This window comes from Phoca vitulina, unplaced genomic scaffold (assembly GCF_004348235.1).
Source record: "Phoca vitulina isolate PV1807 unplaced genomic scaffold, GSC_HSeal_1.0 scaffold64, whole genome shotgun sequence".
Lineage (NCBI taxonomy): Eukaryota > Metazoa > Chordata > Mammalia > Carnivora > Phocidae > Phoca > Phoca vitulina.
In genome coordinates this window covers 7,734,563-7,752,922 of record NW_022589767.1, presented here as the reverse complement: position 1 = coordinate 7,752,922, position 18,360 = coordinate 7,734,563, and the positions used below count along the sequence as shown (strand labels likewise).

General features: G+C 36.3%; 1 protein-coding gene across 1 annotated transcript in view; it reads right to left on the bottom strand.

The window, feature by feature from the left end:
* AEBP2 (AE binding protein 2) overlaps window positions 1-18,360 on the bottom strand; it is a 69,162-nt gene that overhangs the window by 40,937 nt on the left and 9,865 nt on the right. The window contains exon 2 of the mRNA XM_032391703.1: window positions 4,679-4,886. Within this exon, the coding sequence (XP_032247594.1) occupies window positions 4,679-4,886 (208 nt within the window). The remainder of the gene's footprint in view (window positions 1-4,678; window positions 4,887-18,360) is intronic.

Genomic DNA, 18,360 nt, shown 5'->3' with positions numbered 1-18,360 from the left:
GCTGTGTCTCTGTCAAATAAATAAAATCTTTAAAAAAAATTTAAAAAAAGAAAAGAGAAGAAAAGAAACCCCACACAGTTATCTAAAGAATATTTCTGGACTACCAAAGAATCTTCAAATTTATAATGACCTAACTTAAAAGATGGAGAGGTCTAAAATTTCAATGTTACAGGGAGGTTTGGGCTTTCTGCTGAGAAGTCTTCTGGAAAACCTTCCTCATTACTATCAGAATAGGTCAATTTTACCTTAAGGGAACTCCTCCAAAATGCCCCAAATTAAAAAGAATGGTACAAACCTGGGGACCAAGTGTAAATCTCCTTCACTTTCGTCAATTTCTTTGACCAAATGTACCAAGGGTATTTTTCTGACTGTATTCATGGCTTACTCCTTTGACAGCTTGTGACAGTATAAAGATACATGCACTTAAACCTATCTGGCCACTAACATTTCACACTTGGAAGTGTACAAATGAATCCAACAAAATTTTAAGTAAATTGTAAAATCTACTGCAAAAGAATACAATGCAACGTGACAGAATCTAAGTATGCGTAAGGAAAATTCAGTTAGTAGTAAGGTAAATTAAAACCAGCCAAGTATGGGGTGCCTGGGTGGCTCAGTCGTTAAGCATCTGCCTTCGGCTCAGGTCATGGGCCCAGGGTCCTGGGATCGAGCCCCACATTGGGCTCCCTGCTCAGCAGGAAGCCTGCTTCTCCCTCTTCCATTCCTTCTGCTTGTGTTCCCTCTCTCACTGTGTCTCTCTCTGTCAAATAAATAAAATCTTTAAAAAAATAAAATCAGCCAAGTATATTCTAAGTAGAGCCAGTAGGCAATATAATTTATATGGAGGGGTGGGGAAAGGGGCTAGTTTACCAAGGAATTAGATTCCTTTTGCAGTAAAATGATACAAAAAGATTTTATATAAAACAAAAGATACACCATCTACAGTCAGGAAGGGGTTGAAGGATTTCATGGATCCCTTAAGCTTTAATATTTCTTAGGAAAAAACCCAGCTCACTCTTTTACAAGATTTGAACAAAGAGAAGAGAAACAAAGTATTTTTATATGTAATTATTTTGTCTCAAATTCAGTTTGCTCTTCCAAGACCTAAAATGACAGCTATAATTTTGTTTTTTAGCCACATTAAATGAACATTTTCAATTTTCTCTGTTAAAAGATATTTAATAAAAGAGAGGACAAAAATACTTAATAGAACACTCAAATTACAAGAATTAAGTATTTCTCCTTTATTGCAAAAGGTATGACCAATTTCAGGTTGTGTTCAGGAGATACCAGATAGGCAATCAAAACTCAAAGTGACCTCCTAATGATTTCACTTCCTAGGAGCATTCCAATTTAACCCTGAGTGTCTACAAATGTCATTTTATATAGCATATAAAGGTAACTGACTTCATTCAAGTCTTTGAATATCATCCCTCCCCCCGCAAATCTCCCTTGGGACCTCTACCCTCAAACACCCAAGAACATATACAAAAATAACTTAATAAAATGACACATGTAAAATAACTCCTACATCAAGAAACAGATTTCTTTCTGGCAACTGTTTTTAAAGTGAGAAATAGTTAAAACAGAAAGAACAGAACACTAATGGATGTTACTGAACCACTGAAATCCTACAAGACGAAAACTTTCCCACCTACCAAGACTTCAGTGTATATTAAGAGGACACTGGAATTTGAAATTTGATTAGCAAAATAGTTCAGTCCAGTTTTTGAAATCCAGTCATGCATGGAAGTATGGACCCAAGAACACAATTCTACCATACCTAACAAAAAAAGGTTAACTTTTTTTTTTTAAGCTTCTTTGTTTTTATATTTTAAATAGGAGCACTTTCATAAATGTTCCTTAAAAGGTACATTTCAGGTGCTTGAGTGGTGGAGTTGGTTAAGTATCTGACTCTTGGTTTGGGCTCAGGTAGTGATCTCAGGGTCGTGAGATTGAGGACCTCATCAGGCTCTGTGCTCAGCACAGAGTCGGCTTGAGACTCTCCTGTTCCCTGTGCACCGCCCCCCCAAATAAATAATCTTTAAAAAAAAAAGTTACATTCATAATTTGGTATTTAAGTGGTTAGTTTAACTTTTGAAATAGAAGAATCTACCCACTTTGATATATGAAAAGGTCAGGAAAAGCTACTCTACCCAATTTCAGGTTCCAAATATAGTTACAGTCCATGTGACATGGCAACATAAAAAGTTTAAAGGGGGGGAAGAAGTTTCTAAGCTGTTACATGATGGTTTTATTTTCCCAGGGTGACAATTAGAATGGGATGAGAAAAAGAACAGGATTAACATAGTATTTAGATCTTGCTAACTTACTGCTCCAATAAAACTGTCATCTTTTAATAATTAGAAGCATAAAATCCTCTAGAGGTACCAATTTTTTCCTCATTTGTTTCTGTTCCATCAAGACAGTTTAACACTTGGGGTAGAAAGAAGAGAAATAAGAAATCTAAAAAAATAAAATTATGTCATGAAAATCATCTGTTTTCCACATACAGAAAGTAGAATAGTGGTTACTACGTGCTGGGGAAAGGGAGGATTAGGGATTTACTGTTGAATGGGTACAGATTTCAGTTTTGAGATAACTGAAAAAATTCTGGAAATGGATAGTGATGATGGTTGTACAACAATGTGAATGTACTTAATGCCACTGAACTGTATGCTTAAAAACAATGATTTTTTTAAAGTTCCCTTCAAAGAGGCCATTCAAAAAAAAAAAAAGTCCCAGCCAACACCCACTTTATTTTAAGCACAAAACCAGATCAAGATTTCCTGTTATATAGCTGTGTCTAGTTTTCAAAGTTTCATTCATACTTTCATTCTGAAAGCTTAAGTCTATGTACCAATGACTGGTATGTAAAAAATAATTTGAATGTATTTTCTCCACTGCTGATTCTTTAACATTTGTAGTTCAGCAATTAATGTCCTTCAAAGATCAGGCCTCCTTTCTGTGGTCAAAACAGCATTAGTCTTAAAAATTAACCAGATAATCTTATAATAAAGTAATTTTATGAATATGCATTCAAGAAATGACATGGGAGCAGGGAGGTTCATTTTAGCAAGTTTATACTTATAGAAATACCAAGACTTCATGTCTAGCTCTTTGATATCAATAAAGTAAATATAGCTGCAGTGATTATATGATACATTCAGTCTGCACCTCCAATTTTTTCTACAGATCCTTAAAGGGCTAAAAACTTTCTCATAAGGCTGTGTACCAACTCCTCAACATGTAGGATCCAACACTTACAAATGTGAAATTCTCCCACACCTACTAAGAGAAGCCCAGTAATCCATGATCCTATATATAGTTGCTAAGTAACTAAAAAAGCATCATGCCATGGCTCAAAATGCTATCTTAGTGACATATACCAAGTGACGTCAAGCACTGGCTCACAAAAGGCAACTCTGTAATAAATAGGAAACCAACTTGGTTGATAGTTCACACTAAAAATCTGAAATATGTCAGAAGGGAAAAAAGACTATTACAAAAGTAACCTAACCATTGAGCTGGGCTGGGTTAGAAGGTGAAAATACCATATGATGGGCAAAGTTCATTAATATACCATCTGTTGTCAAAATCAAATCTATTAAGACAAATCTTTACTTATCAAATTTAAGTAATCAAAAGATTGTTGACACATTACAACATATTGTGACAATGGCAAAGACTTCTTAGAAGAAATTTCAATGCACAAATACCACCGGTTAAAATGTTAGAGATGCTTATATGGTTGCATGGTTTTTTTTTTAAAAATCAATAATGCAATCTAAATATCAATGCAACCTTGGAAACAGTTACCCACTCAAACCATAATGACCTTAACCATTTTAATATCAGTATTATCTCAATAGCGGTAGCAGGCTGATAGGAAATTATGTGGCCTAAAGATTATCTGTACTTACAATGTGACATTAATTTCTGGAAAATGCACTAAAGTGTGGTAACTATTCAAGACAAACCTAGTAAAGTTGAAAAAAATTTCAAGTAACATTATAATACTTTGATCCATTACACTTTGACTCACCTAATTTACTTAGCTCTTAATTCACTATCCAATAAAAACTGACACAATTAAATGTATTCCTAAAAGGGTATAGGTCAATACTCACTAATCATAACTTCCTATCTAAGCCAGCTCTGCTAAGACCTGGGAAAAGACAATCAGTTCTCATTCACAAATAAGAATGCAAGTTGTCATTTAACAGAACTCTATATATTAATCCTGGTACCAATAGTCTCTCCAGTTAATTTCAGCATCAGAGATAATTTAGGACCATTCTAACAAAAGAAATCCTAGATAGTGCCAACTCCTAAAACTCAAAACAGAAACTTGGAATAGGCTGCATTCATTTATTATATTCCCACTATATTTTAGAAAGTCTAGTATTACCACTATATTTTAAAAAATTGAATTTCTTCCCACTATATTTTAGAAAGTCTAATTTCTTCTAAAGGCAAATAAAATCCAACACATATTATGTTCTCTATTTGATTCCATCAAGTATGTGCGAAATAACCAAAGGAAAAAAATTGTGAAAAAATAAAGCCTGTGTAAAAACAATCCCAAATCACTTTGAGAAAAAAAGCCTAACTAGCAATTATAAATTAATAAAACTAATGAAAACAGGGAGTGAAAAAAAGAAATGACAAAACCAACCCCTCCTCGCTGACCATCTACATGTATGGAACGGATGTGATCTGCCAGATCTGGACTAGAGTTGAAGCAAGCCTGGCACTGGTCCCAACAACAATTATAGGCAATATTTTTGCTTGAAGAAGTAGTGCTTCCTTGTCCATTCATCATTGCTGGAGTTGAACGCCCACTGGAAATTGTGCTGTCTACATCCATTATAGTACTGCTTATGCTACAAAAGAAGAAAAAAGGCTGTGTTATTCCTAGAAATTCACTAACATGAATATGATCTTATAAATAATTAAGATTACTACTTGACATTCTGCTCCATACAAAGCATACTAACCATATTTTCTATTAGAAAACAACACAGCTTTGAAATTATTTAGTTGGCAATGAAGTGCAAATCAAGGCAAAAAACACTAGTACCTCAAAACCAGATATGGAATAATTTAAGCAACTTTTGGCAGACATGAACTCCCCAATACTAAAACCTACAGAAAACACACACACACACACGCGCATACACACACACACAGCTCAACACATTTCATCCCTTCCATAGTTCTAAGAAGCACAATAAAGTAACAGAGTAATAGCTACTCTAGCTATAAATACTTAAGAATCAAGAGTATCTTTACAGTTCTGCAAGTCACGTGTTAATCCAAAATCTTATCTTCTATTCACTAATCTGAGGACACAACTGCTTGTCATAGCCTACCTCTCTCCATCTCAAAGAAGTTTGGAAAACTGTGCTGTATTTTCCCTTCTAAATAAAAAAGCAGGGACACCTGGGTGGCTCAACTGGTTAACCATCTGCCTTTGGCTCAGGTCATGGTCCCACGGTCCTGGGATCAAGTCCCACATTGGGCTCCTTGCTCAGCAGGGAGCCTGCTTCTCCTTCTACCTGCTGCTCCCCCTGCTTGTGCGCACTCTCTCTCTCTCTCTCTCTGACAAATAAAATCTTTTTTAAAAAATTAAATAAATAAGCAGAAGAGAGAAAACTGGGTACAATCAAAGTTTCCCTGATTTTACTGAAGTCCAAATAAAATGTCTTTCCTGGCCTTCAATTTTTTTTAAACTCATCTCAATCCACAAAAAAGGACTGAAAAGCCAATCAATCCTTCTTACTTTTTATTTACTAAACAAAGTATAACATATTAGTAACCCTTTTATTAAGAAAATCACATATTAGTAGAAATAAAAGTAATAGAACTCTGAATGCCCAAAATTTCATAAAATGAACACAGTTTTGCCTTCCTTTTAAAAGCAATCAATTTAGGGGAACCTGGCTGGCTCAGTCAAGAAGAATATGTGACTCATCAAATAAATAAATAAAATCTTAAAAAAAATCTTTAGAGGTGCCTGGGTGGCTCAGTCAGTTAAGCAACCAACTTGGCTCAGGTCATGATCTCAGGGCTGTGAGATCAAGCCCCTCATCAGGCTCCACGCTAGGCAGAGTCTGCTTAAGGTTCTCTCCCTCTCCCTTTGCCCCTCCCCTCGTGCTCGTTCTTTCTCTCTCCCTAAAAAAAATAATTTTTTTTTTAAATTAAAAGCAATTCATTAAAAAAAATTTTTTAGTTATCTTCCCAATACAGAAAGTACAGGGAAGTAGCTTCAACCACAGAGGCGTCAACAGTAACAACGTTTGCAGGCTAAAATCCATCAAAAGCTATGTATCTGCTTGCAATTTAACAAAAATTATGAAAGTTATATTAACTCTTAAGGGGTATGCTTCCCTACTCCCAAGTTTTTAATTACAGAAAATTTCAAAAACACAGAAAAGTGTATCTAAATCTTAACTTCACAATTTACATTTTGTCCTTTCTGCTGTAATTTTTTTTCTCAATCATCTGCAAGTTGCAAACATGATACTTCAACCACAATTATTTCAGAACACACCTTCTAAAAATAAGAACATTCACCTAAAACCACAACCTTATTTGCTCGTATGTAAAAGTCAAAATAAATTTTAACTTAAGTAAGCTTTCTGTTTTGTTTTTCCCTCCCCCCTTATTAAGTAAGCTTAATAATAATTTGTGTCTAACATCCTATGCACCCATTTAAAAAAACTAGCAAAAATGTTTTTGTAGGATGCTTCAGACATGAAAAATGTCTCAGATTTCCCTTTAAAGAATATTCACATAAGTTCATCTGGCTATCTACCAGTCAATATATATGTTCTAAATTTAAACTCTAAAACTTCATTCTAAAACTTTGTAATTGGCGGGCTCAATCAGTAGAGCATGTGACTCTTGATCTCGGGGTTGTAAGTTCCAGCCCTACACTGGGTGTGGAGATTCGGGTTTTCTCCTTTGTAATCTCTATTCAACTCTCAAATGCAAATCAGCTCTTGAATACCTAAACATTTATTCACATTTTTTTGTTTTTTGCAGGAATAAACTGTGAGTATGGCAGTTTTTCTATACTGAAATGCGTATTTTAATTTGAGCCTTAGAAATTTCAAGTTTCATGAGGCCCTTAACCACAAAATGGTTGGTTACCTATTTTCCTTATTGCTGTTTCATACATTTTGACTATAAAATTCATACTTTTGTAAACCATACTAACTCCAAAGGCAAATAAAATACTAATAGTTTTAAGTGAACAACCAACCACACTCAAATTATAAACAATCTTAGGGAAAGAGATAAATTTCAATGACCTACTATGATACAATCTCTAAGGTATAGCAAAGCAAAGCGTAAACACGCACACATGCACAAACGCACGCATGCACACACGGCAGTAATGCTCTAATTTCCATACCTAGGTCAGAAAGGGAGATATAGACACAACTATCCTCTAAAGGCAAACCTTGTTTTGAAGGATACACAAAACACTGTCCATGTTTTTTTGGAGGGGGGGAAGGGGTCAGTAGGAGAGAAACTTTCACTATAGATACCTTTTGTATAATTTTAAATCTCATACATGTACTACTTTCATGTCAAAGTCCAAAATTAGTTGAAAATGAAACCAATTTTCTCCTTAAATTGGACAGAGTAAAGGTCAAGAGACTCCTACTTGTAACATAACCAACTAGCAATATAAAGACTATCTACACAGTGCTTAATGTACTTTTGCTTATTAATTTTACCATAGAAGGGGAACCTTGTAAGTCCAAATATCCATAAACACTAAGCACTGGGTAATCAGTCTATGTGCAGTATCATTCACTTGAAACACAGTACTTCATGTGGATACAGATCCTCATAAAAAGATGGCGTAATGCTGATGTTAAGAGCATGAATTCTATCAATGGCAACTAAGCTGCAAATGCAGTGGCAGAGGAGGTAAGGGACAGGTCCCATGCCCTAGAAGACTCAAGAGACCTTCACACACGTGCAGCATACCCACAGAGTCTCCCATTCCCTAGCAGGGCCAACTGGAGTCCTGCCATTTAGCCCTTTTAGGTTCCTCCAACTTCTAGGAAGTGCCCAAATCCTAAGCCTCCAGGCTCCCTTTTGGCCCCAGACCCATGCTGAAATCAGTGGTTCTCCCCATTCCTAAGACTGATAAAGGGCAAAAGTCCTGATGCAGGAGGGCACAGGAGACAAGCTGTGGTTAATTTCGATTTTGACAGGACACTGAGCTAGATGTAGATCTCATAGAAAACACTGTCCTCCTCCTTCCTATAACAATAAGATATCAAGATGATCTGAACTAGACGAGGACATTCCTTTCACTTGATCCTGTAATATTCCTAGGATAGTAAATACATTAAAAGTTTTCACTCAGTTCTCCTTCCCAATGAACACCTATTGATTCTGTAAAATGTGAACAAAAGCAGCCTAGTATTTGGACAAAAACCGAAGCCAGAAAAAGCACTCTTACTATTCAGATAATTATAATAATCTAAAGCAGTACTTCTCAATATCATATGAATTACCTGGAATCTTATTAAATAGATACTGATTTGGTAGATTTGGGGGTAGAACCTGAGATACTGTATTTTTAACAAGCACCTACTTGTTGACACTACTGCTACAACAGTGTAAGTAGCAAGACTCTAAGAGATCTTTTACCATTATTACCCAAGTTAGACTGATCAGACTATGTAAGGAAGTATCTCCCATTGCAAAATGATAAACTAAAGCATACACAAAAACACACAGACACACACGCACACCCTGTGACAACAGATAATCCCTAAGTTTCAAAAAAAACACATGTTGGAAATTCAAATGCAATATTTAGAGAAGGACATGAGACATTTTCAACATAACAACATCCCTTTACCCTCTTTTCCATGGGCCCTTTTCCTCTTAAGAAACACCCAGCACACCAGACTTTTTTACACCAACATCTAAAGTACACAGATTTTATGAAAATGATTTCCCCTGAGAATTCAAAGGCCAACTCACTATAAGAACAGACTCTTCTTTGAGAACTCAAATACTATCAAGCAAAACATCTGTGTGGTGGATATGACCACAGCTGACAGGGTTGCCAACACTGAAAAGTAAAGAGCAGCTTGCTAAATGACAAGATACAGGAAAAGAGGAAGCAATACATGGATGCTATATTATCATGATGGAAGACAAGACCATGGTCTTCATGTAACAGAGTAAGTTCACCAATACGGTTTCAGATTCTACACTGCAAACACTATAAAACAAAACAAAACAAAACAAAAAACTATGCCTTGTATGAAATAGCCATACAATTAACCAAAAATGCTATTAAAATATCCTTCCTTCTCCAACTAAATATCCGTATGAGGCCAAGTAGTCTTCATATAGTTCAACCAAACAATTCATTGCAACAGACTGAATGCAAAAGTAGATATGAAAAACTAGCTGTTAAGCCAGATATTAAAGACATTAAATATAAAACATCACTCTTCAATTTTAACTGGAAAAGTTATTCTACACTAAGAAAATACTGTTTAGGGGTGCCTGGCTGGCTCAGGCAGTAGAGCATGTGACTCCTGATCTCAGGGTCATGAGTTCAAGCCCCACACTGGGCAGGGAGCCTCCTTAAAAAAAAAAAAAGAAAGAAAATACATATACATATTGCTTTATTTTTTTTTTAAGATTTTTATTTATTTGACAGAGAGAGACACATCGAGAGAGGGAACACAAGCAGAGGAAGTGGGAGAGGGAGCAGGCTTCCCGCCGAGCAAGGAGCCCGATGTGGGGCTCGATCCCAGGACCCTGGGATCATGACCTGAGCCGAAGGCAGACGCTTAACGACTGAGCCACCCAGGCGCCCCCATATTGGTTTATTCTTAATGTTTCTAAAGTTCTTGGTATTAATTTCTGCTCCTGTAATAGTGATAAATGTAACCCACATAAACAAAAGCTCTTTAATTTTTTTCAATAACTTTTTTAATAGCTTTACTGAGATCTAAGTTATATTCCTCAATATTTAAGAACGCAAAGGGGTTTTTAAAAGCAAAATGTTTGAGAACCACTGTTCTGGAGCAAAGCTTAAATGACTCCCTAAAAGAGATTGGAAAGAGTATGTTTCTGAGCTGGAATATTTTTATTTTATTCTGAGTGTAATTGCTGAATTTGAAATTGAATCCGAGGCCCAATGAGTAGAAGCCTTATCAGGAGGTTTCTTTTCAGTTACCTATGAGGAAATTCATTTGAATTGTGGATTTTCCTTGGTAAGATACCAAGGATACTTTTCTTCTCCCTGCTCCTAATTTCTAGGTTACTGAAATGTCTAACTTTATTTGTAAGGTTTTATTTATTTGACAGAGAGAGAGAAGGCATGAGCAGGGGGAGCGGCAGGCAGAGGGAGAGGGAGAAACAGGCTCTATCCCAGGACCCTGGGATCATGACCTGAGCGGAAGGCAGATGCTTAACCAAATGAGCCACCCAGGTGCCCCTGAAATGTCTAACTTTAAAGGAGGGTTGAGAACAGGGGCCTGAAGGTATATGGGTATATAATTTCAATTCAAGTATAATTTACTCTTGTCACTCAAAACACTTAAAATATCAGAATTTCCTAATAAATATGTCATTGATTAGCAAAGTTGCAGATCTGTACTGCAGATCTAATTTAGGCCTCCACACGTCCATTTACATAAAATTAGACCTGCAAATCACACCCTTATGCCTTACCTAGTAAACACCTTCCAAGAACACTCACAGTTACTTGCTCCATGCTCTCCCCTCCTAGGGAGCTAATAACAAATTAAAGGGCTGACATGAAACAATACTAAGAGTTTTACTGCTTAAGTTTGAGGTTCTAGGGGCGCCTGGGTGGCTCAGTCGTTAAGCGTGTGCCTTCGGCTCGGGTCGTGATCCCAGGATCCTGGGATCGAGCCCCACACTGGGCTCCCTGCTCGGCAGGAAGCCTGCTTCTCCCTCTCCTGCTGCCCCTGCTTGTGTTCCCTCTCTCACTGTGTCTCTCTCTGTCAAATAAATAAATAAAATCTTTAAAAAAAAAAAAAAGTTTGAGGCTCTAGTCACTTTTGCATTTGTGATATAAACACAATTAAGATCATTAAGTGGGGCATCTGGGTGGCTCAGTCGTTGAGCATCTGCCTTCGGCTCAGGTCATGATCCTGAGGTCCTGGGATCAAGCCCCACATCTGGCTCTCTGCTCGGCGGGAAGCCTGTTTCTCCCTCTCCCACTCCCCCTGCTTGTGTTCCCTCTCTTGCTGTCTCTCTGTCAAAATAAATAAATAAAATCTTTAAAAAAAAAAAAAAAAAGATCATTAAGTAATGGTATTTTTCAAACAAAATTTCCCTACTAGTAATCCCCTTTCGTAGCTCTTGATCAGTAGAACTAAGTGTAGTATATGGAGACTGAAAGACAAGCTGCCCATATCTGCAAGTCAAATTTTCAAGACTAAGCAGCCAAAATAGAACAAGGTGGGGCACTTGGTGGCTCAGTCAGTTGAGTATCTACCTTAGGCTCAGGTCATGATCCCAGGGTCCTGTGATCCAGCCTCAAGTTGGCTCCCCCGCTTCTCCCTCTCCTCCCTGCTCGTGCTCTCTCTCGCTATCTCTGCCTCTTTCTCTAATAAATAAAATCTTAAAAAAAAAAAAAAAAGGGGGGTGGGTACCTGGGTGGCTCAGTCAGTTAATTGGGTTAAGCTCAGATCATGATCCCAGGGACCTGGGATCGAGTCCTACATTGGGCTCTTGCTCAGTGAGGAGCCTGCTTCTCCCTCTGCCTGCCGCTCCCCCTGCTTGTACATGCTCTCTCCAGACAAATAAATAAATAAAATCTTTTTTAAAAAAAGCTGAAAACCTCTGGTGAGACTGACAAAAAAAAAGAATTTAAAAAATAGAATAAGGAAATTTTGTTTGAATATCAAAACTGACATAAACTTGTAATGTTAATTTACAAAACCTACTTCGAATTTAAATTCACTTAAGTTTTACTGTTCTGACTTTATAAATTAATGTAAAATTTTTGAACTTATAAAAAATAAATACTAATAAAATATCATTTTAATATGTCTTAGGCATTGGGGTTCCACACAAAAATTCATTTGGGGGAAAATGTCATCCACTACTCAGTCTGTAAATTGTTTTTAGATTGTTTATTTTCTCAACAATAGTCCTCAAAACTGTCAAACTACAAGTTATGAAATGGATAGTACTTCTATATTAAAAAATTAGAAACAACAACAAAAAAACAGTTAGAAAACATGGAGCTGTATCATATACAGAGTAAGTGACAGAGAGGATAAAAAAGTGCCATAAACTTAAAGAATGTAGTAGGAAGGAGCACCTGACTGGCTCAGTCAGTGGAACGTGCAACTCTTGATCTGGGGATTGTGCATTCAAGCTCCACATTGGGTGTAGAGATTACTTAAAAATAAAATCTAAAAAAAAGAATATAGTAGGAAAACAAGATGATCAAGGCATCTAACCACTTCCTTCAGGATCTCGAAGTTATTGATTGAGGTTCCACAAAAGAACCTTCCTAATCTCTAAAGAATCAAGGCTGTTTTATTTTTGTTCTTCAATGAAAACCATATAATCTTTAGAAAGTCTTAGGTTCATAAGCTTCTATCTGACTTACTATAAAACAAATATTCTATAATTCTTATTTTAAAAGAATGAACATGGTCCTCCATATGGACTGAAGAAAGTGGCATGAGATAAAAAGAAATAAAAATTCTAATGATTTATAAGTTACATTTAACAGGGTCAGAGCAAGCATTATAAACTTAGCTTAATTCTAACTGGTAATAGCTTTACATAGAAATATGTAAACTATACATAGTTTTCAAGGTATTTATCAAACTGTAGGTAAACAGCATTATATCCACATTAGATTCCTAATCTAATCACAGAATGAGGTAAGTTGTTATTTGGCTAACAGGTGATGTTCCTGTCATCTACGAAATTGCCACTCACTATTAGAATGATTACTCTATGTCTCTCCCATGCTTATAATCAAAATTATTAAAGGCTAAAATTCAGGAGTGCCAAGCATTTAAGACAAGCCTGTATTCTTGACAAGTGTGAAGTTGTATACCTGATATTATATGAATATACAAACTTTAAGAGTGAAATTCTACTATTCCTCACCTCCATTTGTTGGAATGGACTATAATTTTGTGCCCTGGCTCCTTATTCTAGGCATTGAAAATGGGATTGAAAGTCAAAACTAAACCAGTTAAAAGAAACAGGCAGTTCAAGAATATTATGAACTGCCTGCCTGTTACATTTTATTACTTTCTCCTAAGGAAAAAAAAAAGATCATATAACCTACTGAATCAAAATTTGCATCACAAAAGGTGCTCTATTTAAATCTGCGCTCCTATTCTTTATCATAACAGCTAAAACTTACTGAGTTTATTTCCCAAAGATGGCCACACCATATACACTTTCCCATATCCTTTTCTTACAATATAGCATCAAGGTGCTGGGGGGTCATTATTACCTCCCCTTGAATGTGAACAAGCCTGAGACTACTGCAAAAGTGATACTGCAAGACTTACAAAGCGAGGTCATAAAAGGCAATACTACAGCTTCAGCCTGACTCACTCTTGGGACACACAGCTTGGGAGACCAGAACTACCACATAAAGAAATCTGGCTCCCCTAAAGCCACCATGTTCAAGAGATCTCATGAAAAAAGTACACAGAGCTAGAGAGAGATGCCAGGGAGTCCCAGCTGTTTCGGTCTTCTCAGCCCAGGCACCACACATGTGACAGATAGGTGAGTGGGTAAGTAAGTTTTCTGGTGATTACAGTTCCCAGCCTTTATGCTGTTCTAAACTGACACCAAGTAGAGCAGGAATGATCTAACCCTACCCAGCCCTGCTCAGATCTTAGATTTGTAAGCAAAGTAATTGTTTTAAATCATTAAATGTTGGAGTTGGTTGTCATGGAGCCATAGTAATTGGAAGACTGCTTGACATGTATTAACTCATTTAATGTTTACAACAACCACATAAGATAGGTACATCAGTATCCTCATCTTAACAGATAAAAGACCGAGACACAGGAATTACGTGACTTGCCCAAAGTCACACAAATACAAAACACCAATGCCAAACAACTCAGCTGCTACATTTATACAAAGGAAAAATATGGGCAAACTACAGATTTGAGAAATACTGAAATGCAGCCCATATCACATGTCAAAATAACCGTTTCACTTGGTGTGCTCATACAAAAAGTTGTTTCTTTGCTTTTGTACATCTATAACACACACAACACAAAAGATATTTAACACTTACATATAATTTGATTCTTTGAGGCATCTAGTTTTGCTAACAAGATAAACTATTAAATTTGATTCCTGGGGCGCCTGGGTGGCTCAGTTGGTGGCTCAGTTGGTTAAATGCCCCACTCTTGATTTTGGCTCAGGTCATGATCTCAGGGTTATGAGATCGAGCCCCACATCTGCCACTAGCAGGGCAGGGAGCCTGCTTAAGATTCTCTCCCTCTGCCCCTCCTCTCTCTCTTAAAAAAAAGGGGTGCCTGGGTGGCTCAGTCTTTGAGCATCTGCCTTCGGCTCAGGTCATGATCCCAGGGTCCTGGGATCGAGCCCCGCATCAGGCTCCCTGCTCAGTGGGAAGCCTGCTTCTCCCTCTCCCACTCCCCCTGCTTGTGTTCCCTCTCTTGCTGTGTCTCCGTCAAATAAATAAATAAAATCTTAAAAAAAAAAAAAGATTCCTACAAGCCAATTAGCTTCATAAAAAAATTAATTCAAGGTCATAGAAAGCAACACTATCCTCAGATAGAACTTGTCCCAAATTTAGAACTTAAGCCACTAAAACAGATAGGAGCCTAAGAGTGCCAACATAAAATTCAACTCCAAATATTCATTTTGTGTAGGGACAGGGGCAGTCACTTTGATTTTTCTTTATCAAGAACAAACAGTAAATTATGAAATGGGGTTTTAAATGGCATTAAGGAATTTAGATCACATCAGATTTCTGTAAGGCTGCCTGGTTTTGCCTTCCAAACTGCTACGGTGCTGAAGGCTTTTAGATCTTTCAGCTCAGAAGCGATCAGAAGAAATAAGTAAAGGTTCGCCTGGGTGGCTCAGTCAGCTAAGCATCTGCCTTCAGCTCAGATCATGATCCCAGGGTTCTTGCTCAGCAGGGAGCCTGCTTCTCCCTCTGCCTGCAGGCTCCCCCTGCTTCTGCACACGTGCTCTCTCTCTCTCTCTCACAAATAAGTAAAATCTTAAAAAAAAAAAAAAAGTAAAAAAGAAAAAAGAAGTAAAGACAAGTGCTTGTTTTATTACATGCGTTATATATGCTCAAGTCACATTTCCTTAAGGCCCTCCCTACTCACCTAAGGTGGAAAGAATTCTGCTCCTTCTGATCTGCTTGATTTGTACTATGAATCACCTAAACGTCTCTCATTTAGAGTAAACTCCTAAGCCTAGGTAGTGTAGTGCCTTGCACACAGTAAATGCTCACATACTTTTAGTGACAAATTTAAGTACGATTTTTAAGGCAAGTAAAATATATGGCTTTGTCATACTGAGATAATCATAAAAATTAATTGGAGGCACACTAAAAATCATTAGCCAAAACCAAGATATTATTATTACTATTGTTACTGTAATTACAAGCTATTATCACTGTAATTTAAAAAGCTAAAATGGGTTTTTCTAATCAAGAAAAAGACTACTCTCCATCCCTACAATTATTTCTCTGAATAAAAACAAAAGATTTTTTCCCTAAGACCCAGCAGCATTCACTAAATTGGTCAAAAGGGACTTTATGCAACAATGATGAAATACAGCTTATGGAAAACAAGTAGGCTGCATTCTTATATTGCCACTGTGCACATCATTTTAAATCTGCTTCTCATTTCTAGTCTATTGCTCTTTAAGATTACTCCACCCACATTTTTCACGCAGTTTAAGACCAGATCAGCAAGCAATTACCTTCAAAAAGACTATTACTAAAAACATTCTATTCCAATGTAATTACATTATAAGGAGTTATCTTTTACCTTCTTTTTTTTTAATCTTTTACCTTCAAAAAGATTTCCAGGAAAATGCCTATATGCAAAGACGGTATGTAAAAAAATCTATGAAGACTAACACCCATTTTATAAGAAACAATCACATTTACTTGTTTTTAAGTTAGTGTTAAATCATAAAAATGATTTTATCAGATGATTTCAGTACACACATTTCTGCCAAAAATGCCTACAGGAGTCCTCAACACCTCAAAAGACATGTTCAAATGACCGCCAACATGAACGTAAAGCACTAAAAAACCTACTGCTGATTCATCCACTCTCGGTACTTTAACAAATATTTATAAAAAGTAATGACAAAAATTTTATAATTTAGCAATGATATAGTAAATGTATTTACTGAGAAATACAAATACCCTTCTACAGTCTCTATATTTTCTCTAATTAGTAACACTTCATCTTTCTAGAAATTTGAAACATAAATGGAAACCAGAAAGCAAGACAGGGACTTCGAAAAGCATTAAACGTAAATAAAATGCCAATAAAGACTCTCTATTCCCCTAAAGACTGAATAACTACAACACTTAAAAACAACTTTTATACTTCATAGTCTTAAAAGGGATCTAGGCTATGTATATTATAATTACCAATGAAAATGAGGCTCAGAAAGGTAAATGAATTCAAGCTCCTAAGTTATTCTTTGCAAAAGAGGCAGTTGAAATTTAAACTAGCCACTGACTTAATAGTATTTTAATTAAACTTCCAGTCAAGGCTGGTTACAAGAGTCATACAGGCAGTATAGTAGCTAAGAGCACATCCAGAGCCAGGACTGCCTGCATTCTCAAGGAGCGGTGTGAGTTTGGGCAAGTTCTAATGTCTGCACTTCCTTGCCTCATTAGTTTGTGAGGACGCAATGAAGTGAACTTCATAAAATCCTTCCAATAAGCTCAAAAGTCTCAGATTCATAAGCAAAGTACAGAATAGTAGTTTTCTCCTAAAATAGTATCTAAATTTATTTTTTTGTTGGGAAACAAAATATTAGTTGGGGAAGTCTGCTTTTTTTAATTTTTCAAAAATCACAACTTTTTTCAAATACTGTTTCTACATATGCTGTTAAAAAGAATTGGGAGAAGGGGTGCCTGGTGGCTCAGTCACAAGAGCATGAGGACTCTTGATCTTGGGGCTGTGAGTCTGAGTGCCACGTTGCATGTAGAGATTACTTAAATAAGTAAACCAACTTTAAAAAAAAGAACTGGGGAAGATATAAGGCACAGAACGGTTCTCCTTCCTGTTTCATACAGTTATGATAGTGAAAAACAAGAAATACGTATCAGATACATCCACATTCAGTTGAATTCAACCGATTATTAAGTTCTGAATATAGGCAATGCAATAGGTAAGTACAGCTGGTAGGTAATGGAAGTATAAAAATAAACAGAACCAGATTTTAATTCTTAAAAATGTTATAACCTAGAAAACACAAACACAAATGGATATTTCAATATGACACCATAAATTATGGTGATTTTTGAACCCAGAAGAACCTATGTAAAGTATCTTTGAGATCCTGGATACAGCAAAGCTATGCTTCCAATATTCTGGGTTATTGAAAGGATAAAATAGAGCATTTGCCAAGTCTACAACAGAATCACCAAATTTGAGCTCCAAATTATTTTACATTGTTTAAAACCCTCACTTTTAAGAAAAGGAATCAATCTGAAGTTCAGAGAAATGATTTGCAAGCAGTCTCTAGTAAGCCAGTACTATAATATCAATTACTTACTCTCACAGAAGTTTTCTTTCCACATCTATCTGCATAAGAAATGGAAGCATAAATGACTCTATGAATTAAATATAGCCCTACGCCCTTTACATATTCCATCTCATTTAATCACAGCACTAAGATATTCTATTTTACAGGCAGGGAAACAACTTCTGAGAAGTTAAATTATAATTCCTTCTAAGTTAAGGTTAACTTTTCCTTGAGTTATTTTAGTGACGGATGTGTCTGGAAAAATAAGCAAGCTATTGTTCCAATGAAATCCTCAAGAAAAAAAACATTTTACTCAGAAATAATAATATTTTTCTTATAAGCCACTCAGGAAATTAGTTTTTCTTTCCTTTGATTTAGTTTCCCAAGCATGACTTTTTCCCCAACTTGTACCCTAGTTCAAGTCTCTTCATTTCACACCTGTAACTATTCCTACCACTTCCTAATTGGTCTCCCAACTCCCAAAATTTCCTCTCTACTTTTGCCAAATTTTCCTGTAACAAAGAAGTTTCATCATTCATCCAAAATACATTTAAGAATACCTAAGGGGTGCCTGGCTGGCTCAGTCGG